Consider the following 27249-nt stretch of genomic DNA (forward strand, 5'->3'; position numbering starts at 1 on the left):
AAAACATAATTTTGTAGGTATTTACATGATATTTAAGTCTGTTGATATTAAATCTGTTTAAAATCCTCAGTCGCAAAAAGAGATGACTTTGAAAGGGTTGGTAAAGGTGGCTTTTGCATGTTGTTACAAGTTTTAATTGTCAATAGCTCACTCAATTTTTGCCGTAGAGAAAATTTTTGCAAATCATTTTCTTGGAAATTAAATAACCTACAGTTTCATATTAAGACATTTTTTTTATATCTCTGATTCTAAATCTTTCTATTCTGAAGAAAAGGCCATTTTTTCCAAACTACAAAAATTCGTTATTCGCTTTTAACTCCATTTTTTTAAAAACTAATCATTGTAAGCCGGTCAAACTTCTAGAGCCTATTAATAATACATAAATAAAGAAGATCAAATAAGGTCAATGACGAATTTTAATTAGGGTGGTGATTAGGGAGTTGCTTCCTATCACTTTTTCGCTGAAAAAAATAGGGACTGACATTCTTTTCATTATAAGTCACTTAATTTTTGAGCTAGAGACCTTTGTTTTATTTCTAGAGATAGAGATTTTTAAATACTTTAAATTAGTTTAAACAAGTTATCCTCGAAAAATACATTGTTTTCCCGTCTTTTGACTTTGAAACTACAATATTTAGCATTTGACGAAGAAGAGCTAACATATAATAAACTATAGCTCTATTACTATTGGTCTTAAAGAAAATTAAGAAAAACGGTTTTGTTTATTTTTTCAAAAGGTACATTTTTGTTAAGTAAAGTTGTTTTGATAAAACGAAAACTTTTAGAGTTATAAACAGAAAAGTAATTAAAAACATTGATTTTTTCGATATAAAACTAACACTTTCGATAGCGAATAAATCGAAAACTATTAATTTTATCAAAAAAATGTATGGAGCGTTTTTTGCTTAGAATGAATGGTTTTACCAACTTTTGTGGTCAAAATATAATAAAAAATTTCCACCCCCGAAATGGGGTGGCAACCACTCCCTTGGTAAAAGTGCCTTTTGGCATCATATAGATTTTGATCCTTGAACTATCCACTACTTATTCTCAATTTTTCAAGCAAATCGATCCATTCTGTAAAAATTGCGAGGTGAAAAGCTTCGGTTCCTGGACTATTATACTTTTTCTAATAATTTAATTATTTCTCGTTTAAATCTTGATGGAGGAACTATTTTTTGTGACCTCTTATCAGTTTAACTTCATTATCATTCACTTATCACATTTTTTTAGATATTTTAATTCATAATAAATAGAGTTCATCTTAACTGCAATTCGCAGTCAAGATGTCCCTTTTAACAAACAATAATGTTATCGATTTGATTGTACTGTTAGCTACGATAGTTTTCTTGGGCAGTGCTTACGTAAAATATTGTTATGCATATTGGAAAAGAAACAAGGTCGTGCAATTGACGCCTCAATTCCCTTTTGGAAATTATGGAACTAAACTTCCAAGAGGAATCTCAATAGGAGCCATAACCAAGAACTTCTACGATGAGTTTAGGAAAAAGGGATTGAAATTTGGAGGTAAATTATTTAATTATATGTAGTAATGAAACACAGACTTACTCACAATCATTTAATTATACTTTGACGACCGGTTTCGATCTCTACATTATTCAGATCATCTTCAGGTCGGCGTTACAAGTAGTTAAATGCTACAATTAACATGCTTATGAGTATCTGTTTCTCATAGGTGTGTATTTGTATGTATCGAATTTCTGAAATGTCAACAGTTGCAAACCTTTATTTCAAAAATTTCAAATTTGGCTTTCTATTAGCATCTGTGCAACCAGACAATGTTCTAACTCTGGTTTTCTTTAATTGTAGCATTTAACTACTTGTAACGCCGACCTGAAGATGATCTAAATAATGTAGAGATCGAAACCGGTCGTCAAAGTATAATTAAATGATTGTGAGTAAGTCTGTGTTTCATTACTACATTTAATATGGACTCACATATGCAACCCATTCAATATTTATTTAATTATCTTTAATCTTGTACGGGAATTCATTTCATATGCAGAAAGTTTTTATTATTATTTGCGTTTTAATATAAGTAGGTACCTGACCACACGCATCAGTTAACGAGAACTTTTTTTGGGTTCTACACCTTCACTAGAATATCTGAACAGCTTATTTCAGAAAGGCGCTCAAGTCACGTTAACTAACTTTCGAGAAATATGCAAAAAACTGTCTAGATATATGAAAATCTTTAGCTTTGGGCCATGATAATTTTTTCTTAAGTCAACTACAAGTAGATTAGAATTAATAATTTCCATAATTGATAGATTCGACCGTTACTTGATGGAAGTTCATTTTATCTAACAATAAAACACTGAAAACGTTTGTTTTCTATACTTCCACAAAATTTATTATTGACTATTTATTGACTACAGCTGTTTCGGCAGAGTGCCTTTCTCAAGTTTTAGATTACTATGTGTTTGCTTTTTAAAAGTATTTAACTGAAGAGGTTGAGGAGTGGGGAGCTGTTTGTCTCGAGTTGGTCATTCAGAATCATATCTTTATTTTTCAATTTATTAATTTCCATAGATTTTAATAAAGATAGCTTAAGGCCTTTTTTTGAATATGCAGAATTTGAAACTGTTCATTAAAATAATAATTATGATCTAGAAGGTAAAGTGTGTATGTAGAAGTGTCTGTTTTTCTATTGTTGAAAGCTCTTTTTTGTTCTGCTTTCCGTTTGTCAAAGGTTCAGCCAGTTTGACCGATGTAAGTTTTCGGACAGTCACCACAAGTTAGTTTGTAAACACCACTCTGTAGTTGTTTTCTCTTTCGGCTCTTCTTGTTCTTAATATATTTGCTTAAGTTGTTGTTAGTTCTGAAAGCTGGTGCTATTCCTTTCTTTTTTTATGTATCTGGCTATTTTTGTTGTTATCTTGCCAGTGTATATGATAGAGCAGAAGGTACTGGGTTCTTTCTGTAGTGGTGGATAGACTAATTTTAGGGGTTTTTTATGGAGTTTTCTGGTTTAAAATTTTGTTAATTGTTTGTTCGTTATAGCCACTGTTTACTGCTATTTGTTTAATGATGTGCAGTTCTATCTCGAAGTTATTTTTTGACATGGGAATTTCTATCAGTCTAAACCTACCCATACTGATACAACTATACGCAATTCATCATCCCATCCTACACAACACACATTAGCAGCCTACCATAGCATGATACATAGGCTGACAGAAATTCCGATGTCAAAAAATAACTTCGAGATAGAACTGCACATCATTAAACAAATAGCAGTACACAATGGCTATAACGAACAAACAATTAACAAAATTTTAAACCAAAAAATCCATAAGAAACCCCTAAAATTAGTATATCCACCACCACAGAAAGAACCCAATACCTTCTGCTCTATCACATGCACTGGCAAGATAACAACAAAAATAGCCAGATACATAAAAAAGAAAGGAATAGCACCAGCTTTCAGAACTAACAACAACTTAAGCAAATATATTAAGAACAATAAGAGCCGAAAGAGAAAACAGCTACAGAGTGGTGTTTACAAACTAACTTGTGGTGATTGTCCGAAAACTTACATCGCGATTCATCGGTCAAATTGGCAGAACCTTTGACAAACGGAAAGCAGAACACAAAAGGGCTTTCAACAATAGAAAAACAGACACTTCTACATACACACTTTACCTTCTAGATCATAATTATTATTTTAATGAACAGTTTCAAATTCTGCATATCCAAAAAAAGGCCTTAAGCTATCTTTATTAAAATCTATGGACAATAATAAATTAAAAAATAAAGATATATTTCTGAATGACCAACTCGAGACAAACAGCTCCCCACTCCTCAACCTCTTCAGTTAAAGACTTTTAAAAAGGCAAACACATAGTAAACTAAATCACTTGGGAAATGCACTCTGCCGAAACAGCTGTAGTCACATAGTTGTAATAAATTTTGTGGAAGTATAGAAAACTAACGTTTTCGTTGTTTTATTTTTAGATAATAATTTCCAATTTAATAATATGGTTCATTTATAAAAAAAAATAATTTATGTTTGACTAAAAGTATGATTAAAACTGACTCAGGCCCCTTTCTGAAATAAGCTGATAATTTATTGTAAGAGAATCCGAAGTTTTTAGTCCAAAAAGTTTTGTACCTTCTATTATTATTTTGCCCGTCGCCATGCGACGGTAGATAAAATCAATTGCCCCCTACAGACACTGCACTTAATTTTTGTTACTTACTCCTATTTTATTGTATCTTCCTCTTTTTCTAACTCCCTCCATTTTTTTCTGCCTCTCTTCAATTTTTTCTGGCGCCCTCCAATTTTTTCTGACAACCCCCAACTTTTTCTGACACCTTCAATTTTTTCTGACTCCCACCATTTTTTTCTGACTCCCCAATTTTTTCTTTCTTCCTCTAATTTTTTCCTGACTCTCTCAATTTTTTTCTGATTCAGAAAAGATCATTTTATATCATTTTCCTGAGTAAAGATCATTTTATATATTTCCAGCAATTGACATTTAAATATTTTGATTTTTGAAATGAATGTCGACTCGATTCAAGTTCTCTGTTTAACCCAGGTATGACAATATCAAAAGGCACCGCTAGGAAGATATTCCAATTTGCGGTTCAGAGAACCTGTATGAATCGAGTCTGTGTACTCTAATAAAGAGTATGGCATTATTAAAAATAGAAAATCTACGGTTTCGTTTTGATTTAAATTTGTCTCCTGCCATCCCTCGATAGTACTATTTCTAGGTCTACCCGTTGTCAAGGAGGCTCTGAGGAAGACAAATTTACACCAACACGTCCGTAGTTTCTCGGTATAAAATAATAGTATATTACTTTATGAGGCGGAGAAGCATGACTTTTCTTGACGCGCCCGATATTACGCGCCGAACGAAGTGAGGCGCGTAATAGAGGGCAAGTCAAGAAAAGTCGCTTCTTTGCCGAATAAAGTATACTATTTTTTCTTCAAACGTAACAATTTTCAACCAGAAATAGTACAATTCATACGCTATTTTTACTCGAAATTAACTGTGACAACTATCAAAGTCGTCTAGATGTTAGAAATTAAAATAATTAAGTCGTCAGTGGGATTTGCGTCTCCCTGGTTACAGTTGTTTGACAGCTGTTTGCAATTATTAAAGACAGCTTATTGTTGTTGCAACCGCAAGCGCAAATTTAGTGCAAAAATGGAAAACCTAAACGAAATTGAGTCCGCGGCTAATGATGCAGTAGCACGTTTGGGGCCCTCCAAGTCCGGAATAAAGTATCGGTTAGCGTACAAGCACTTCCAAGAGTGGTGCGATACAAGAGGAGTACGGCAAGTTACCGAAGACGTTTTACTGGCATATATTAATGTAATGGAAAATGAAAATAAATGGAAATCTTCTACAATGTGGTCACGATACTCTATGATAAAATGCGAGTTAGTTATTAGAAAAAATGTGGATATAAGCAAATTTTTAAAGTCACGTGCCTTTCTGAAAAAGACTAGCGAAGGATATACTGCACAGAAGTCTAAAGTTTTCACTAAAGACGAGTTTGATAAATTTTTGTTTGAAGCGCCAGATAAGTTGTATTTAGGATTAAAGGTAAAAAAAATTATATTGCAAAGCATGTAGTATACTCTACTAAATTATAAAAATATTTCAGATTGTTTTGTTAATTGGGGTTACCGGCGCCTGTCGATGCGACGAAATGGTAAAAATGAAGACTGTGGACATTGAGGATAAAGAAAATGTAATAATTATCAAAATCGCAGACAGTGAAACACGACAAATTAGATCTTTTACGATAATTGGTCAAAACTACATTAAACTGTATAAAAAGTATGCATCACTGCGGCCTGAAAATTTCACAGAAAACCGATTTTTTATCAAGTACCAAAATGGAAAGTGTTACCGAAGCATCATGGGAATACATTCGATCAGCGCAGTAGCCCAAAAAGTAGCTAGTTATTTAAATTTAAACGATGCAAACGCATACACGGGTCACTCTTTACGACGAACTTCAGCAACACTTTTAATTGATGGAGGCGGAAATCTAGAATGCCTCAAACGACATGGGGGCTGGAAATCAAGCACGGTTGCCGAAGGATATATAGAGGATTCAATAAGAAATAAGAACGATAATGCTCAAAAAATTTTAAACCCTCATGATTCGCCAACATCGGGAATGATTGCTGAAAGTTGTGCTCGACCATCAGTATCATCAACAATTACCAATGCGTATCAAGAGTCGGGAACATTTTTGCACGGTTTCAATTTTGAAAATGCCTCATTAACTAATTGTACTTTTAATATTACTATAAATAAAAATTATGTTTAATTGTTGTTAATGACATTTGTATTGTTGCTTTGTGACATGTTTCATATTGTTGCCATGACAACATTTTTCCCTCCGCCGTAAAGAAATGGGAAAAAAACTGCTGCCGGCGGAGACATCAAACTTTGACAGGATCAAGTTAGATAAGTAATGTCATCATTATTTGACGTTTGAAGAAAAAACTATTTATACCGCAGTATGGTTAGAACGCCCTCTAACGGGGAATAAGTGAATTGAATTTTGATTTTTGTTTCTAGGTGTGTACTTTGGATTAGACCCATATTTAGTAATAGTAGATCCAACATACGCTAAGGACATTTTAACAAAAGATTTTCAATATTTTATCGATCGAGGAATCTATTTTAGTAAGAAGAGTCCTATAACCGTACATCTTTTAACTCAAGAAGGGTCAGAGTGGAGAGAGGCCAGGGTAAGAGAAGCTTTTTTATTAGAGATATTAACATTTTCCAAGATGCAATAACATTAGCGAAAAGAAAAAGCCATTACAGAGTGATGTATACAAATGGACAAGTTGTGACTGTCCAAAGGCTTACATCGGCATATATCAACTCTGAGACGGATACTTGTTAAGGCGGATATACATATGCGCTCTGCTCGGTGTGCGAGCCGCTCGCGCGCAGCGTATTCGTCAGATTAGTACGTGTTTTCAAGTGACGCACAAACGGCACGCACACGGCGCACCACGATCTAAATTCTGTCGGTTTTTCAACAAACGCTTTGATGGTTCGCAGTACGCATTTGAACGGGTTTGCGAGTGGTTTGTTGGTTTTGGCGCGTCTGAATTGAATATTTGTTAGTAATGAAATGGTCGGAACTGTCGGAAGGAAATATCTAACTTATTGATGTTTACCGTGGAAAATCATTATTGTGGGATCCTCAATAAAGAACCATTTAATTTAACCTTTAACTACACGCGCTGGCGTATTTTGTACGCCAGTAATAAGAATTCTACTGCAAATATATTTAAAAATTTAATTTTTGACCTTGTGTATCTCTTTAACCTATCACTGGAATGTGCTTTACAATTTGGTTTACGTTTCGTTATAATCGGCGTTCTGGAAAGATCGTAATTTACAGTTTATTATTTGTTGTTTCCGGTGGTGGACAATATATGCCATGATTATATTAATATAAGTCGTAATATAAGTACACATTTCAATTGTTTTTTAGTCATTATGGCACAATTTTTTTTTTCTTTATAAACAATACTTTTTCTCATGTAAAAAATCACATTTCAAAAAATTTTTTATTAGTAATTTTATTTATCATGGAATCCAGTTATTCCATGATTCTAGTTATAAATCCCAATTGGCTTACTGAGAAGAAACTCCAAGTATTCACTGATGCCGAATAAGGTTTATAACAAGCATCTAAGTGTATTCTTTCAAAAACAAAATAAACAAAAGCGCTGTTTTTAAGTGTATTTTCTTGTGGCGTATAAAGTACGCCACGCGTGTAGTTATGTTATAGCTTGATGCGCGGGTAGTTAAAGGTTAAAGAAACGACTTAAATCCGATCTGAACGGAAGTAGAAGCTGAAATAAAAAATATACATGCGGACCAATGTAAAAAAGGTTAGTTCATTGTTGTACTAAAAATAACATGTTGTATTAAAAATAAGATTTACTATTTTATTTGGGCATAAGCCACAATTCGAGTTTGAAATCAAGTTTACTTGACCTTTCGACTTTCACTTCGGAAATAGTTATCAATATCAAAAAAACATTCATAAGCAGATATATATTATGTGTCACCGGAAAGCGAAATAGGTAACGCACAACTTGGAAGAGCCTATAGTTTTCTAACTTCGCTTCTGGTGAAGCAACGGAGTTGGAACAAGCAGATATGTTATAATTGTGTCGTCGTAAAGCGAAAAAGGTAACGCACAACTTGGAAGAGCCTATAGCTTTCTAACTTCGCTTCTGGCGAAGCAACGGAGTTGGAACAAGCAGATATGTTATAATTGCGTCGCCGTAAAGCAAAAAAGGTAACGCACAACTTGGAAGGGCCTATACTTTTCTAACTCCGCTTCTGGTGAAGCAACTGAGTTGGAACAAGCAGATATATTATAATTGGGTCACCGGAAAGCGAAAAAATTAACACAGGGCTTGGAAGAACCTATAGTTTTCTAATTTCGTTTCTGGTGAAGCTACGCAGTTGAAACAAGCAGATACATTACAATTGTGTCACCGGAAAACGAAAAAGGTAACGCACAACTTGGAAGAACCTATAGTTCTCTAATTTTGTTTCTGGTTGTAGGAACAAGCAGATATATTATGGTAGGGGAGCAAAGTATGCTAAATGTGCAGTCACTCGAGCGCTTTGGGCACCTATTGGGCTGTGATTATTAGGTCCTAAAACCAAAAAAATTAAGTAAAATTTTCCATTTTAGTGGGGACTTCCCATTTTTTAATTTAATTTTCCATTTCCTACAAACTTTTTTCCGATTACAGCGCCATCTATCCATAATTAGAAAAAATGTTTCGAATAAAAGTTGTTTACTTTTATACAAACGATCCAAATCTGCAATAAGAAATGGGGGCTACCACTTAAGATTTTAAAGTAACCCCCCACCTCACCTCTGTGGGGGGTCGTGTTTGGAACCATTCGATAGATTTTTCAAAAATATTGATAAAGTGTATTTTGCAGTTTTTCGATATAATGTTTATTTTGCGAAAGATCGCGGGATTTGTATTTAAAATTTTAAGTTTACCCCCCCCCTCTCCGTGGGGGTCATGTTTGGTATTTTTCGATAGATTTTTGAAAAACATTGAACACGTAGTTTTTAGTTTTTCAATCTGACGTTCATTTCGCAAAATATTCGCTTTTTTTTTGTGAAACTTTTTGACTCACCCATTTCCGCTCAAATCGTCATATTTTTGAAATATAGACTCTTTTGCATGTACTTAACTTACCTAATCTTAATCTGACAATTTCGAGTATTTTTAAGGATAGATTTTTTTTTCGGGCCCCCCTGAACGAACCCCCCTGTGTTAAGAGCCAATAGATGGTGGAGGTACATCTGCAGGGTACAACGTTTCTCCCCATATGATAATCTGACACGCTCGAGTAACTGCAAAAATCCCCGCTTGGGCTCCCCTACCATTATAACTGTGTCGCCGGGAAGCGAAAAAGGTAGTTCCCGAAATGTTCGCAAACTGTGGCTTATTCCACATAAAATAGTAAATTGCATAAGATGACACAAGAAAATAGTTTCAGAATAATACCAAAATAAGATGTAGTAGAAGTACAGGACAGAGACATGATTATCTACAATTACTAAACGTTCGTAAGTTTCCTCTGGTTCGTCAAAATGAAAAATTTTAACGAACAATAACCGCGCCACGAACGCGCGGCGCTCACACGGCGCGGAGTTCGCGGCGCGGATATCTGTCTCCGCCTTTATAGTTTATACAAACCAATCCTAGTTCTGTTTACCTTACCCCTGCATTATTTTGCAATTTCATCCATTAGGGTAGTGAATATCTTGTACCTATCCGTGTAAAGAATTCTAGAGATGAGCGGTTGTTCCTTCTTACATTATTACGTGTACCGGATGTCCCAATAAGAATGGCTCTCGGCCATATCTCAGGAACCGTTTATAGTACAACTTTGAGAAAAAAATATTTATAACAAAAGTTGTCTCGGGAAAACCCTGGAAATTATTTTCATAATGGTAGGTTCGCCGCTAGAGAGCGTAATTGAATATCAAAAATTTAAAAATCAAAATTTTACAAAATTTGCCTAACGAAAGGGCACTGGAAATCCGATCATCGTATTCTTCATAAAATTATGGGCATATTTGATTTTACAAGTTTAAGTCTACCTTTGCAAATAAGAGGTGGGGGTGAGTGGGAACCTTATTATGAAAAAATGGCTGGAAGTCCGGTTCTGCTAAATCGAATTTTGCATATTTGGTCTTGTTGAAAACAGCTCTTTTTCGTCAATGTAAGAGTTATAATTTCCAAACAGACTAATAAGTAATAGGCTAGCTAGGAGGCGTTATTTAATTATTTTCTGAAATCTAGGTTGCTTTGGAAAATATTAAATACAAGTATGCATTTCTAATCCTGTATTACAAAATTAGATCAAATTAGCAACAGAATAGCGAAAACCGCATGTCGATACCTTTTTTCTCTCTCAAGATATCTTAAGAAACGTGTAAATTTTAAACATAACCGTTACTCTCACCGGTAAACGAAGTTAGGGAAAGGTAGTGTGCTGTGGAAAAAACAAAGAAACATTTTTTAGATGTTAATGTGTATTAATTAAAACAACAATAGGACAAACAACACTATAAAATATAACAAAGAAATAAAAACAACTACTTAGTGACGATTTAAATGTTCAAATTATGGCCCATAATTTTTGATGCAGTTATTTACTTTTTAAGAGTACATATTGAACAGCAGTCTTAATTTCTGCTCTCGCAATGCCTTACATGGCGTTTCCTACTCTCTGGGTCATGTTGTATCAGCAAAAACAAGGTCTTTATTCCGCCCCCATAAATAAAAGTCTAAAACAGTTAAGTCTGGTGATCTGGCTAGTCAAAAAATAGGCTTCCATGTCCTATCCATCTATCAGTTAATGTCTCATCTAAAAAAACCTCTTACTACTCTGGAAAAATGCGCGGGACAACCATCGTGCTGAAACAACATGGACCTACGTACTGATAGCGGTACATCTTCTAAAACAGTGATACTCAACCTGCGGCCCGCGGGCCGCATGTGGCCCTCTTGCGTTTTTTATGCGGCTCGAAGGCTAACTTAAGGGCTCTGTAAACGATCAAATTATTTTGAACTTGAGTAAGATAGTTGGTGGTGGCTTTTAGCATTTTTTTGCGACATAACAGTAAAACTTGGGGAACTTAATCGTCGTTTACAAATTAAAAGGTAAACATAAAAGTATTTCGCAGTTGAAGAATAAAGTATTTGCTTTCGAGGACAAGCTAAAGATGTAGGTATGTACATCGAGGAAATTAATATAAAAAATCTATATAAGTTTTCGACATTAATAAAAGGTCAACAAGATGGAATTTATGTATCTCCAGAAAACTTTGCTACTATTTCTAATTACTTAGTTTTCTTGAGCGATGAATTTTAGGAAAGATTTAATGATTTGCGAAAAATTAGGAAATATCTTCTATTAGTGGAAAATCCCTGGCACTTAGAAGTACCCGCTACTACACAATTTGCGGCATCGGGATTTAATAGCGCAGATTTAAAGCTGTCAGATGAACTAATTGATTTTAAAGATGATACAAATCTGGAGGAAATTTTTAAAGAAAAAAGAGACGCAAATCAATATTGAGAATTCTGGAAATTGATACCGAATAACTATAAAACTCTCAAAAGTTGCGCTTACTTGCTCTTCACGTTGTTTTTTTTTGATCATGCTTGTGAGAATCTTCATATTTAAAAATAAAATAGGCAAAAAATGTTTAAATTGCTGAATAGAGCATTGAATAAACTTTCAAATGAGCTAGCACAAGAAACTTTATTTTTATTTAAAAAAATCATCGATTACCTCATCACACTCAGATGAATGACGTCACTAGTATAACATATACTGTTATATTTCTATGTGATATGAAAATTAAAATTTGATAATTATAAACAGAATTCAATTTAATATAAAATATTTTCAATTTTCTTAACCACGGGCATATAAATTTAGAACAACCTGTATACAACAAATTGTTATATTTAATTTTAAGAAGTGATTAAATAAGACTCAAGTGAAATCGTTAATAGGTCATTATCGTTGTTCGCGGAAGGATCGATCATTAGCCGATGCTAAATAAGACTAAGTGGAAATAGAGAATAGGTCATTAAAATTTGTATATAGTAGAAAGTAATTTTAGAATGGGAATTAACTATTTTCTTTGAAATCCATTAAGCATATTTAGAAAGTTTAAAAATTGGTTTTGAGGAATACTGCGAATGAGAGTTGGTGATGGAATTTTGATTTGTGAATATGGAAGGGATATTTAGAAAGTAGGGGAATGAATGACAAATAGAGAGCAGAATGTTTTGAGCTGTCGAGAAGTGAAGTCGAGTGGTAGACGGTAGTGTACGGAGAGTGAGAAAGCCGGTGTAGTTCCGTGAGTGTGGAGTATCTATCGTAGAACGAGAGGTAGGCCAGGTTGAGAGTAAAAGAACCTCCTTGAGCCAAGAGTTCCCGGTAGCTGATTGCAGTTTCGAAAAAGGTAGAACACAGCATCACGACAGAAGCAGGAAACGAGGGCTACTAGAGCTAGTTTCAGAGGAGAACATTACTGGAAACAAGGACGAGGTTTTGATTGCAGCCAAGGATAGCAGGAAACGGGTCTTGTGTGAAGACATTCTCATTTCATCAGAAAAAGGTCAGTCTCATTTGTTTGGACATGAATGTATGGGTTTTCGTAGTAAATACCACATTCAAAATTGAAGAAACATAATCAATAATATCAGAAAAGCTTCATCAAACTTAAATAAAATTGTTGCTAATAAATCATAATAGTTAAATGTTAATAAAAACTTTCAATTGGAAACAAAAAGGAAATAAGATTCCCATGTGTAAATGTTATGTTTAAGAATAATAAGATATAGCAAATATTAAGCAGTGATTGCCATTTAAATAAAATAAACAATATTTTGATTACAATTGTAACCCATATGTGTTATTATTTTACTCTTTTCTTTCCTATCCCGATTAGGAACCATTAAGAAATACTTAGAAGCCACGTATGTAAGTACTTAATTTTATAAAAAGCCCTGAGATTGAAAACACATTGATATGTGATCTGGTAAATTAATTAGATTATTATTAAAGCATTGATTAAATTAAATGACATATAAAAATATTATCTCATATCAATAATCAAGATCACATCAACTGGCGCCCAACGTGGGGCATTGTTAAGTATTTCTAGTGGCAAATTTGAAGGATAGAAAGAGTAAAGCCGGTATTTGAAAATTTATATGCCTGTGGTAAAAAGTGAGATACTTACATTTGATAACATAAAATTTTAGATCTCTTTAGGTACAAATTTTACATAACTGATTTAATATTTTATTTTTACGATATTTACATTTGATATATTTATTGACAATTTATAATATTTGGGTGAGAAAAAGTCGTCTTGGTAACATACTAGTAAAATTTCATATTTGGCGGGGACAGTACTTCTTGAAAACAAATGTCTGTGACAAGAAGCCAAAGCAAAGACAACAAAAAACAAAAAGAACATTCAAATCAAGAGAATAATTCAGACCAAGAAGATATTTTAGACACGACAATCATGGCATCAGAACAGCAAGAATTATCAGGAATAGATAAATTATTACAAATGATGCAACTCCAGTCACAAAGAATAGAACAAAAAATGGATAAAAATCAGGAGGAAACAAAACAAGCAATGGAGAAAAATCAGGAAGAAACATCAAAGAAAATGGATGAAACACAACAAAAAATGGATGAAACACAACAAAAAATAGATGAAACACAACAAAAATTGGATCAAAAAATGGATGAAACACAACAGAAAATGGATGAAACAAAAAGAATAATGCAAGAAAATCTGAAGGAAACAAAACAAGCCATAGAAGAGAACAACAAGAAAATGGAGGAACGCATAGAAAAGTATGAAATGAAAATTAAGGATCACATGAAAGAACAAGAAATGAAAATTCAAAATAAAATAAAGGAGATAACGAATTGCCAGAAAAAAGAAATGGAAAGTTTGGAAAACAAGTTGCAAAACGCTATTCAAGCAGACATAGAAGAAGTGGAAAGAAAGATTGCGGAAATCAATACTCAACAAAATGTCGGAGAAAGAAGAGAAATGGTTATACATAGCACAGATGACGTGAAGATAAGGTTTGGCGGGGACGTAAGAAGATTACACCCAGTGCCGTTCATAAATAGCCTGAAAAAGAAAATACAGCACATCGGAAATTTCGAAACAGCAAAAGAAACTATCAGAAACCATCTAAAATATGAAGCAAGCCTATGGTTCGATTTCAAAGAAGAAGAATTTGACAGTTGGCAACAATTTGAACAAAAATTTTTGAATTATTTCTGGGGAAAGTCCAACAATTGGAAATTAACAAGGAATTGCAAAATGGGAAATACAATGATAGGATGGGTATATCAGAAAGGACATATGCATTACAAATTTACTATAACGCAAAACATCTACAATATAATTACTCATCGGAACAATTAGTCGAACTGATTGCAAGACATTTCGAAGAAACGCTGGAAGACCATATCACATTGCAAAACTACAAAGACATAGATAGTTTATGCCAATTCCTACAAATAAGAGAATCACGTTTAAGAGAAAGAAAATCAAGAAGGTCGCGAGAAGATTACAGGCCCCGAGAAACACAAGATTACAGAGATAGAAATCAAAATAGGAGGGACTATACAAGACGAGATTTTAATCCCAGAAGGGAAAACGAAAATAGAGACAACGGAAGAGGAAATTATGAACAAAGAAATAGGCAATGGAATGAGGACAGAAATCGAGAATACCATAATAGAAACACCACACTCGCAAATCAAGAAAACAGAAATAATGGTAGACAAAATGAACAGGGATATCGAGAAAACCGAAACAGATCCGACAGACCAAGAGAAAATAGAAGAGAAGTAAATAATACCCAGACAGATGAATATGACGGAGAGAGACATTATGACGAAAATATAAACTACGATGAGCAACCGGCGTCTTTTCACGACGGCGCTCACTAAAAACCAAAAATCAAACAGGAATCTTTTGTAACCCCAAGGAGTTTATTAAATTGGCAAGAAACAACGAAAAGAATAATGGAGTTAATTTAAAATTTGTGGATGGATTTATCAACGAGAAACCAATTAAAATTATGATAGACACTGGATCTGAAATAACATTGGTCAACAGAAAACTGATAGAAGAAGTTAACTTAACAAATTTAATTTACAAAATACCTAGGGTAAATTTAGTGGGCGCAAACAAACGGACATTGGCAACTATAAATGAAGGCATACGAGTAATGGTACGACTGGGTAAGAAGATGTATGCACTACAATGTGTAATAATGCCAAACATGTCACATGACATGATAGTAGGAGTTGACGAATTGGCAGAAAAACATGTAGTGATAGATTTTAAAAATAATACGATGAATCTAACAGAAGAAAAAGAAGAAGAACAGGACAAGGAACAGGAGAAACAAAATACGGACGAATCAGGTAAAGAACAAACAGTGGAAATGAATTTGGCAACGAAGCAAGGACAAAGAAGAAAAGGGAGAAAAAGTCAGAAAAAGACAAAAGAAAATGAAACCTGTGGCTCCTCAAAAGAAGAGTTGAGCCCAGAAGAAGAAAAATTGAGAGTATCAAAAGCAAAAGAAAAATGGGATTCCTCAAAAGAAGAGATGAGCTCAGGAGAAGAAGAAATAAGGCTAACAAATGAAAGCGAAAAAGATATGATCGAAACAGTGGCATTTGAAGAGGAGGCATATGAAAACGAGGATGCAGAATACACGGTAAAAGTATGTGAAAAATCTGAGGAAAAAGACAGAAGATTGATATGGGAAAAAGGGAAAAACAACATAATAGCCGACACTCTAACACAGGATGAGGACACTGAAAAAAAGGAAACAATTACTCTACAGGTGGGACTAATTAGAGTAATACAAGAAGAAGGGGTATAAGACGTAGATTAAAGTAAGGAAATATACAGGGAGTTGGTTTTGCCTCGAGAAAATTTATTTAAAAATGCAGATAAATTTTATCGAATACAAGGCGGGGATTGGTTATATTTCTATGTGATATGAAAATTAAAATTTGATAATTATAAACAGAATTCAATTTAATATAAAATATTTTCAATTTTCTCAACCACGGGCATATAAATTTAGAACAACCTGTATACAACAAATTGTTATATTTAATTTTAAGAAGTGATTAAATAAGACTCAAGTGAAATCGTTAATAGGTCATTATCGTTGTTCGCGGAAGGATCGATCATTAGCCGATGCTAAATAAGACTAAGTGGAAATAGAGAATAGGTCATTAAAATTTGTATATAGTAGAAAGTAATTTTAGAATGGGAATTAACTATTTTCTTTGAAATCCATTAAGCATATTTAGAAAGTTTAAAAATTGGTTTTGAGGAATACTGCGAATGAGAGTTGGTGATGGAATTTTGATTTGTGAATATGGAAGGGATATTTGGAAAGTAGGGGAATGAATGACAAATAGAAAGCAGAATGTTTTGAGCTGTCGAGAAGTGAAGTCGAGTGGTAGACGGTAGTGTACGGAGAGTGAGAAAGCCGGTCTAGTTCCGTGAGTGTGGAGTATCTATCGTAGAACGAGAGGTAGGCCAGGTTGAGAGTAAAAGAACCTCCTTGAGCCAAGAGTTCCCGGTAGCTGATTGCAGTTTCGAAAAAGGTAGAACACAGCATCACGACAGAAGCAGGAAACGAGGGCTATACGAGCTAGTTTCAGAGGAGAACATTACTGGAAACCAGGACGAGGTTTTGATTGCAGCCAAGGATAGCAGGAAACGGGTCTTGTGTGAAGACATTCTCAGTTCATCAGAAAAAGGTCAGTCTCATTTGTTTGGACATGAATGTATGGGTTTTCGTAGTAAATACCACATTTAAAATTGAAGAAACATAATCAATAATATCAGAAAAGCTTCATCAAACTTAAATAGAATTGTTGCTAATAAATCATAATAGTTAAATGTTAATAAAAACTTTCAATTGGAAACAAAAAGGAAATAAGATTCCCATGTGTAAATGTTATGTTTAAGAATAATAAGATATAGCAAATATTAAGCAGTGATTGCCATTTAAATAAAATAAACAATATTTTGATTACAATTGTAACCCATATGTGTTATTATTTTACTCTTTTCTTTCCTATCCCGATTAGGAACCATTAAGAAATACTTAGAAGCCACGTATGTAAGTACTTAATTTTATAAAAAGCCCTGAGATTGAAAACACATTGATATGTGATCTGGTAAATTAATTAGATTATTATTAAAGCATTGATTAAATTAAATGACATATAAAAATATTATCTCATATCAATAATCAAGATCACATCAACATATGTCAAAAAATCATAATTTAAAAATAAAAAATCGACTTGTTTCAGCATTTTTCCTTATAGTCGCCAATTTACGAAGTACCGAATTTATTTCTTTCATTTGTATCATACCGTATTATTACTTCCCCTAGATTGCGGCCCGCAAGCTGTGGCAATAGCTACTATGTGGCCCTCGGGGAAAAAAGGTTGAGTATCGCTGTTCTAAAAGAAGAGGCAATTCATTCCTTAAAAAAATTAGATAGCGTTCACCAAGAATAGCATTATCGAAAAGAAAGGGTCCAATTATCTGACTTTAACCAGATTTAACTGTTTGGTGAGGGGACGGTTTGGTATTTCACTTTTATTTAGGTATGGGGACGGATTAAAGACCTTGTTTTTGCAGCTAGGCCTACTCGAGAAGAAATGATCCACAGAATACGAAAACCCATTCAAAGCATTTCGAGAGCAGAAATTATGACTGCTGCTCAATCTACTCTTGAAAGGGCAAAGGCTTGAATCAAAAATGATGGGCAATAATTTGAGCATTTAAGTCGTCACTAAGTAGTTGTTTTTATTTCTTTGTTATATTTTATAGTGTTGTTTGTCTAATTGTTGTTTTAATTAATTATATAAGTTGACATAAGAAAATGTTTCTTTGTTTTTTCCACAGCACACTACCTTTCCTTAACTTCGTTTACCGGTTATAGTAACGGTTAGGCTTAAAATTTACACGTTTCTTAAGATATCTCGAGACAGAAAAAAGGTATCGACATGCGGTTTTCGCTATTCTCTTGCTAACTTGATCTAATTTTGTAATACAAGATTAAAAATGCATACTTGTATTTAATATTTTCCAAACAAAACTAGATTTCTGAAAATAATTAAATAACGCCTCCTAGCTGGCATATTACTTAATAGGCTGTTTCGAAATTATAACTCTTACATTGACAAACAAGAGCTGTTTTCAACAAGACCAAGTTTGCAAAATTCGATTTAGCAGAACCGGACTTACAGTCATTTTTTCATAACAAGATTCCCACTCACCCCCACCTCGTATTTGCAAAGGTAGACTTAAACTTGTGAAATCAAATATGCGCAGAATTTTCTGAAGAATACGATGATCGTATTTCCAGTGCTCTTTCATCAGACAAATTTTGATTTTTTAATTTTTGATATTCAATTAAACCCTCTAGCGGTGAACCTACAATAATTATGAAAATAATTTCCAGGCTTTTTCCGAGGCAACTTTTGTTATAAATATTTTTTCTCAAAGCTGTACTATAAACGGTTCCTGAGATATGGCCGAGAGCCATTTTTATTACGAGGTGCACGATCAAAGGCTTTTTCCAAGTCCAGAAAACAAAGAAACAACTTACTGTTATGCTCTAGGGCTTGTTCTGATAGCTGTCTCACCATGAATGTGAGATCGGTTGCACCTCGCAATATTACGTTTAATATAATGCAAAATGCTACAGGCAAAAAAATCTCCATATTTGAACTGTGGTTTATAAAAATTTAGGACCGATCTGACAGTAGTTCGATACGTATATTTCATAACCCGTCTATGCGTATTTAGAATAGGTATTTTAACTATGTCACCCCCCCCCCTTCTATAACTTGCAACATTCTATATTTAGTAGACACTTAAGAGTCTCACCTATTATTTTTAGATATCAATTACATAGATAAACACTTCAGAGTTAATTAATAGTCTAGCCTTTTATACTATCAGTGTAAATATTCTTTTGCTCCTCTATAAACACTTCAAAACCTTTTTTTATTCTCCTATTTTAATATTTCAATTACGATTTTAATACCTGTAACATAATGGGCTTCATTACAATATCCGACTATTTAATTAATACTTTACACATCGCAGTAAAAGTTATCTCTGTTTATTCGATATCCCCTCCTCTTTCATTTAACGTCTCAAACGTCAAAATTGAACCAATAACAACGGAGATATGATATAGTGTCGATTTGGAAATGTCTTTGTATATTATGTTAAACATTACTGGGAAGAGAATATAGCCCTGTCTCTACGTATCTCCATTTATTATGTGCATAGACCGTTGACGATACTTAATGCTACTATAAATCCCTATTGCTATTACTACTATATTTAAAAAGAGAATAATAATCCGATTTTAGGCTAAATTTACGAACATTTTTACTTCTGCAAAGATGAGATTCTTTTTTGAAACTGTAAAAAAATGCAGCGAAGATTTGAAATCAAGTTTGAAAGAATTTGTTGATCAGGATAAAGATGTTGATATATTTGAGATTGTAGCTTGTTATACCACCGATATCATTGGTAAGTAAATGATGTTTTAATGTACTTAAATACACTAATTTTGTTAAACCAGCAGCCTAAGAAAATATTTGACAGGGTTAAGTTAAAGGACGTTATCCATTTGTTATACTCAAGAGAGGTACCTGTAGAAATAATTAACACGATCGAAAACAATTACCAGACCAACACAATAATAGTAAAAGTAGAAATACTGTAGAAGTAAATAAGACGTCCTTTTATAGCTGATAATAAAAATTTTATTAAAAAAATTCTTAAAAGATCCAAATTGGAAAAAAACTTAATCTAAAAAGGGTTAAATCTAAAAATAAGTAAGCAACGATAAACTAATGTTGAAATTTTGACAAACGTTAAAAATTTTAAGAAAAGTGTGGTTACTTACTCTAGATCGTTGTAGTTGAAACTAGCCACAGAAATTGGTTACATGACCTGTGGCCAGTTTACTTATTTCTAGGTTTAACCTAATGATGGTCTGCTAAGACCGAAAACGTTCCTTAATTTGTGATATTAAGTTTTTGTGCAACTTGGATTTTTTAAGAAACTTTTTAAATAAAATTTATATATACCAGCTACAAAAGGGCATTTTTTACTTCTACAATATATTTTCTATGGTATACAGCCAATTAGAGGGATTTCACTTTTTGTGTTAAAAGTAGATGAACTAACTGACTCAAATTGAAGCTGGTAATGAGAGTTCTTTATTGTTCAACCTGATCATGGATGAAATAATAAAAAAAAAGTAAGAACTAAAAAGGATACCAAATGTGAAAAAAGCAACAAACAACCTAAAATAATCTGCTACGCAGACGATCCAGTACTAACATCTCAAAGTGAAGATGATTTACAACGTATGCTGTACCAATTTAATATAACCGCCAGAAAATTTAACATTATAATTTCCCCAAAAAAGACAAAATGTATGGTTCTAACAGCAAATCCAATAAGATGTAAATTGGAGCTAAAGGGTCAGATAATAGAACAAGTGATGGAGTTTAAGTATCTAGGCATCACACTATTTAGCTACGGAAAACTCGAAACAGAAGTGGAAGATAACGTGAATAGAGCAAACAGAGTGGCAGGTTACCTGAATCACACAATATGGAGAAATAAAAGTATCGGAAAAGAAATGAAAAGCAGAATATACAAAACAGTAATCAGACCAATAATAATACGCGGCAGAAACACGACCTGGCACAGAGAGGACAAACAGGTTGGTCGAAACAGCGGAGATGAAACCCCTTCGAAGAATCGATGGTAAGGGACTAAAGGACAGAGCTAAAAGTACCTATAGATGAGGGAAATGAAAGGTGGAGTATATTAATATCTCGGTAAGAAAGTCTATTTTCGTAGAAGACGAAACTAAGCAGCCGTTCTTTGACCATTATTATTTAAGGCATATTCTCCAAATTTTCCAACTATTGTGTCATTTGTATTTTTACTTATACTTGAATCGAAGTCATCACAAGAGATGATTTCTCTTGTACCAATTTTTTCTATTTCGATATTTACCTGTTTAAAGAAAATATTATCTTTGTTGTGTACTAACTTTCTGATCTTCTAGCATTTTTCTTGATTTATGTTAGATTGAAGAAAAAGAAAATTTTAAAGATGCTACTAGAGCTAAACCAGAGATAATTAATAAAGAAAACGAAGAAAAAATTTGCCAAAATGTCGAAACTGTTTTTTTTTTTTGGTTTTTTTGATTTTCAAGTTGAAGCCAGTTGTTTTTTCTAAAAGACTTCTTTTTATTATAGGAGATGTAGTTTACGGCATTCAAGCTCAAAGTTTCTCCAAGGAAGGTGCAATTTTCAGACAAATGGGAAGAGAACTGTTCAACGTATTTAGTAAATTCTTTCAATTTAGAATTCTAATGACCATATGTTATCCAAAAATCTCAAAAATGTTAGGCTTTGTCAATATTCAAGGTCATATTGAAGAGTTCTTCATGAAATTTTTAAAAGAAGCTTTGGATTATAGAGAGGCGAACAAGGTTTCTAGGTCCGATTTTCTTCAGCTGTTAATTGAGATGAAAAATTCTGGTGTTGAACTTACTGACGACGAAATGGCTGCTCAGGTAAACTTAATCAAGGATCTTAAATATACGGGGTGATTGATTAGTGGGTAAAGCTCAATAGATCCGCTATAGTATTAGACAGCAATAAAAGTTAATAACAAAAATTTTAGCCACCTTTGAGTCTCTCATTACAAAATTAGTTAGAATGTTACAGGGTGTTCGATAACACAGTGGCAGACCAAACTTATGTTTTTTTTAAACGGAATATCCTATATTTTATTTTAAATTCGAAATCCGGTTAACTTCTTCATCACAAAAATATAAAGGTTTTTATGTTATACAGGGTATTTACAAATTTATAACCAATTTTATATGAAAATCGTAACAAGTTCAACTCATTGTATAAATAAAAGTAAGCAAAACAGCAATGGTTTATTAATGCCATATTTTTTTACGTATTGTCAAAATTTTCAAGAATGATTGATTGATATTGCTTATTTTCTTTATATCAAATACAGGGTGAGTCAAAACGCAAGTACATTATTTTCTCAGTAATTTTAAATGGAACACCCTGTATTTTATATCACTATTGAAAAGTACCACTACCGTACTTTAATTTTTAGATAACATTCCCTATGTCTAAATGTATTAGTTTTCGAGATATTTTTATTTTTCAATGGACCAGTAGCGTGGCCATTCAAATCACCAGAATTTAATAAACTGGAATGATTTTTGTGGAGTTACGTTAATAATGAAGTATATAAAATACCTCCAACAACAAGGGATGAGATCAAAAATAGAATACAAGGTGTATTTCGATGTGTTAATTTACAAATGCTTCGTAGAGTAAGTAACTCATTCAATGATCGTTTATAGGCGTGCATAAATGTGTTAGGAGGTAATTTTGAACACCTTATGTAATTAAATATTTTATTAAAAGTAGCTTCTAATTTTTTCAAACATGTTTTTTTTGCAAAATGTATTACTGATAAATTATTTTCCGCTCTTTATTTGTTAAATTGTTACATTTACATACAAAAGTAGTGTTTAATTGTCTTCACAAAATCTTGTATTTTGGGTCTGTGTGCTTTTTTGTAAAATTTATTACTAATTTTCTTTCTTTATTTGTTGCGGTTACATAAAAAAAGTAGTTTTTAATTGTTTCAAAAATGTTGCATGTTGTCGTTGTGTTCTTTTTTGTAAAATGTATTACTAATAAATTATTTTTATTTCTTTGTTTGCTACATTGTTACATTGATTACCGGATTGATAAATCAGTAATCGTCAATTGTCAATTCAGTCATGGCTTACGTAAAATTTAGATAAATTTAGACACCTAAAATAATTAGCCCTGAAAAATGAAAATATCTCGAAAACTAATAAATTTGGACATACGGAATGTTATAAAAATTAAAGTACGGTAATGTTACTTTTCAATAATGATATAAAATACTGGGTGTTCTATTTAATATTACTGAGAAAATAATGTACTTGCGTTTTCACTCACCCTGTATTTAATATAAAGAAAATTAGCAATGTCAATAATTCTTGAAAATTTTGACAATAAATAAAAAATATGGCATGAATAAACCATTGCTGTTGTGCTTATTTTTATTTATACAGGGATTTGATCTTGTTACGATTTTCATACAAAATTGGTTATAACTTTGTAAATACCCTGTATAACATAATAAACCTTTATATTTTTGTAATGGAGAAATTAACAGGATTTCGAATATAAAATAAAATATAGGGTGCTCCATTTAAAAAAACAAAAGTTTGGTCTGCCACTGTGTTAGCGAACACCCTGTAACATTCTAACTAATTTTGTATTGTGAAGCTCAAAGGTGGCTAAAATTTTTGTTATTAACCTTTATTGCAGCATCTTTATAAAATATGAGCATCTACCCTGTAGATGCTCATATTTTATTTTACAAGTCAAGAAAAATACATCACAAGCTACGGATAGTACGAGATCCAAATCTACGTGGACCTTCACCCATCCTTTTACCGGATGAAACATTTTTTTTATTATATTTCATACATAGCTATCCTTAAGGGGGGCGGTTTGGAATCAATTTCAAGCAGATTTTTGTGAATTATTTTTGAAAGTATGGTAGAATTATTTTATATTTAACAGAAATGATCATATTCCGTGCAATTAATAGAATATTGAAAAAAAATTAAAGGAAAAATATTGAAAAATAAGCCGACAGTGTCAAATTTTTAAAGACACCCCAAAAAACAATGGATTTTGCGGTGGACATCAGAACTCATCATTGGATTATGTTCAACAAAAAATTCACAAGATTTTATTATCTTATGAGTTTTTTGAGATAACGTTGTTGAGTTTTCTTAGTTTTAACAATTTCTACTTTTTGGTATCACTCAGAAGTCAAAACAACTAATTTTTTGCAAAGAAAGGGTGAAAATCAACATATTTATTATTGTTAAACCAAAATTAAGAATAAAACAAAAAATATCTCGACTGCGTTAACTCACGAAATGTCTAAAGAAAATATATATACAAAATTCCAGGTGGACTCGTCAAGTAGTCTTTGAGTTACAATGTCCACCGCCTTTGAAAAAAGCAGTTTTGAGAAAACACGTTTAAAGTTTTTTTAATTACGCGTTAAAAGTATTTTTAAATTCTTTTTTGTCTGTCAAATCGTAAAGTGGTGTGATACACACCGGAGCATGTTTTTGAATCGGCTGCAAACTGAGTCGAAGGTAGGGATACTCATCCGGGAAACAAATGGGTGAAAGTTGACCTAGATTTGAATCTTAGACTAATATATTTTAGGCATTTTTGTTTTTCACTGCTGGATTTGAGACCTCTTCGATGTCTAGCAGTTTCATACTATTTGAACTAGGTTTACATCAAGATGTTCAAGATAAAGTCAGGGAAGAAATTATTACAGTATTGAAGAAACACGACGATAAAATATCATACGATGTACTGAAAGAGATGAAACTTTTGGATCAAGCTTTTAATGGTAGGTAACTTTTGTATATGAGCAATATTTTTAACTTTCAACCACTTTTGTGGCGATTTTACCAAATTTCAATATCTTATCGCACCTTAGAAAAGTAGCCAATGGCTGTTTTTAAAACTTTTTTATATACTTTACTTGTTCTTTGGCTCTCTCTTTGTCATGGTGTCTGGAAAATCTTGTGATGGATTGTAAACATAATTTTCCACTAGCTAGACATTTGAAACTTTCAGATAGCTCAGAACTCAATGACAATGCAATATTCAACAGCTTTTACCTAGATACATTGAGTTTTATTTTGAATTTTAAGCAAATAATATATATTTTTAGCATTGAAATATATAAGCCTGTATTGACATTTTTTCTTTCCAATTTTTAGAGACTGCGAGGAAGTATCCTGTTCTAACAACACTAAATAGGGTTTGTACGAAGGATTATAAACTTGAAGACAGCGATTTTGTTATCAAAAAAGGCACTCCCGTGTTAATCCCGCTATTAGGATATACCCGCGATCCAGAATATTACCCTGATCCTTTGAAATGGGACATAAACAGATTCCAAGATAAAAACGAAAAACATATTGGATATTTTCCTTTTGGAGATGGGCCTAGAAATTGTATAGGTAATATTAAATAGTGTTTGCTTATGTTTATTAGGTAAATTTATTTTTTCCTGAAATAAGATCGATACAAAATCCAAAAACTCTAAAATACTCTCAGTTTAGTGAGTCAGTCGTACCTCAAAGTATAGTTATCAATTCTGCCTTATTTTTTCTGTTGGTTAACGGTGACCCACAGAGATTAAGCAGCCATACCTGGTAACGCTAATATACCAACTGCTGCTTTATCATCTAAAAACTATCACGTAACATTGAAGTTTGATATTCAACTAGTGGGCTCGTTTTAACTACTAAACAGAATGACTGATGATGATCTGACAAGATCGAAAACGTTGAAACGAAAACTGATGAAATTTTTATTCCATTTGGATGACATTTTAGTAAACATAATACAAAACCCACATAGTAAACATAATCACAAAAAAAAATTTAAAAAATTTTATTGGAAATAATTCTTTGTAAAAGTATAAAATTTTTATTTAAATCCCTTTAAGGGCTACATCCCTTAAAGGGATTTTAATAACCAATTTTATACCTTTTACAAAGGATTTTTTCCAATAAAATTTTTGTGATAAAAAAGATCAAAAAAGATCAAGGCAGGTTTTGTTTATATTTGATAAAATTTTTGTGATTGATGGTATTCAGCCAACTACGGGAAAATTCTTTCTTTTCCTTGTGGATTTAAAAAAATTATTAAGAAGCCTTCATAAAAGACATATTTATTCAAAAACCCTACAAGGGCCACATCTATCACATAACGTTTTTGATCTATACAGATCATCATCAGTACTGTTAAAGGCAAAGCACATGCTTTGATGGCTCAGCATGTGATTTGCCTGTAATAGCACTGATGATGATCTATTTCTATCGAACACGTCCTGTGATAGGTGTCGCTCTTTGAGGGTTTTTCCATAAATATACCTTTTATAAAGGATTTTTTCAATAACACTTTTTTAACATTATACCATTTATGTTATATAAAAATTATAAAACTGATATTGTAGGATCAAGATTTGGATTGATGCAAGTGAAACTGGCATTAGTATCAGTATTACGTAACTTCAAAGTCTTCGTCAGTCCCAACACCAAAATACCTCTTGAATTTGATGAACAAACCTTCGTCACAAAAACTACAGAAAGGATGTTATTAAGGTTAAAAAGTATTTAAAATAGTAAAATATACCAATGTACTGTACTTTTAAGTAATAAAAAATTATTGTTATACATTTTTGATTCATGTCTTTCTTTCCTAATTATTCTTAGTTTCATACCGATAATATACTGTTATGTATTAACATAACAACATACCAATCCAAATCCCGCCATGAAGAAAAATCTCAACGACAACTCCCACCCAAACGCCAATCCAAATCCCACCGTGAAAAATCTTCGCGCCAGCCCCTCCACTCCAGCGACCACTCCATCGAACCTCGGTACAAGTGAGCGCTTCGAGAGTATTGCATCGTCACTGGTGCGGTGTAGCACACAATGTGTGGTCCTAACCACTACACGATCACGGCCAGGGAGACCACCTGGAGACAACCAAAAACATGGAGAGATAGCTGACAAGAAATACTTCAACTTCGGAATTAACAGATCGACAGATCTACAACAAGTATAAGAAGAAGAAGAAGAATTTTTCAAATTAGCTAGCACACGACTCCGATTCTCATTTAAAAAAATCATCGATTAAGTCATCACTTCCAGATGAATAACCAATTTACGTCCACTGCTGGGCACAGGTCTCCCCCTCAATTAAGCATCTTAAAGGCATATTCTAGAACAGTTATGAATAGTTTTGGCGAGAGTGTAATATATATGCCAAAAAATCATAATTTAAAATAAAAAATCGCCCTGTTTCAGGATTTATTTCCAAAATTGCGCATTCACGATAAAATGAATTTATTCCT

General features: G+C 32.8%; 1 protein-coding gene across 1 annotated transcript; it reads left to right on the top strand.

Annotated features, from left to right (window-relative positions):
* The first annotated feature begins 1265 nt into the window (after positions 1–1265).
* LOC114326067 (probable cytochrome P450 6a13) lies at positions 1266–26572 on the top strand. The gene is made up of 7 exons (XM_028274265.2): positions 1266–1527; positions 6570–6742; positions 19554–19716; positions 21468–21787; positions 24531–24723; positions 25100–25342; positions 26344–26572. Exons 1-7 carry the CDS (start codon positions 1287–1289, stop codon positions 26505–26507), a joined length of 1497 nt encoding a protein of 498 aa, XP_028130066.2. The 5' UTR covers positions 1266–1286; the 3' UTR covers positions 26508–26572.
* Positions 26573–27249: the final 677 nt, after the last annotated feature.

This window comes from Diabrotica virgifera, chromosome 7 (genome assembly GCF_917563875.1).
Source record: "Diabrotica virgifera virgifera chromosome 7, PGI_DIABVI_V3a".
NCBI classification, from domain to species: Eukaryota; Metazoa; Arthropoda; class Insecta; order Coleoptera; family Chrysomelidae; genus Diabrotica; species Diabrotica virgifera.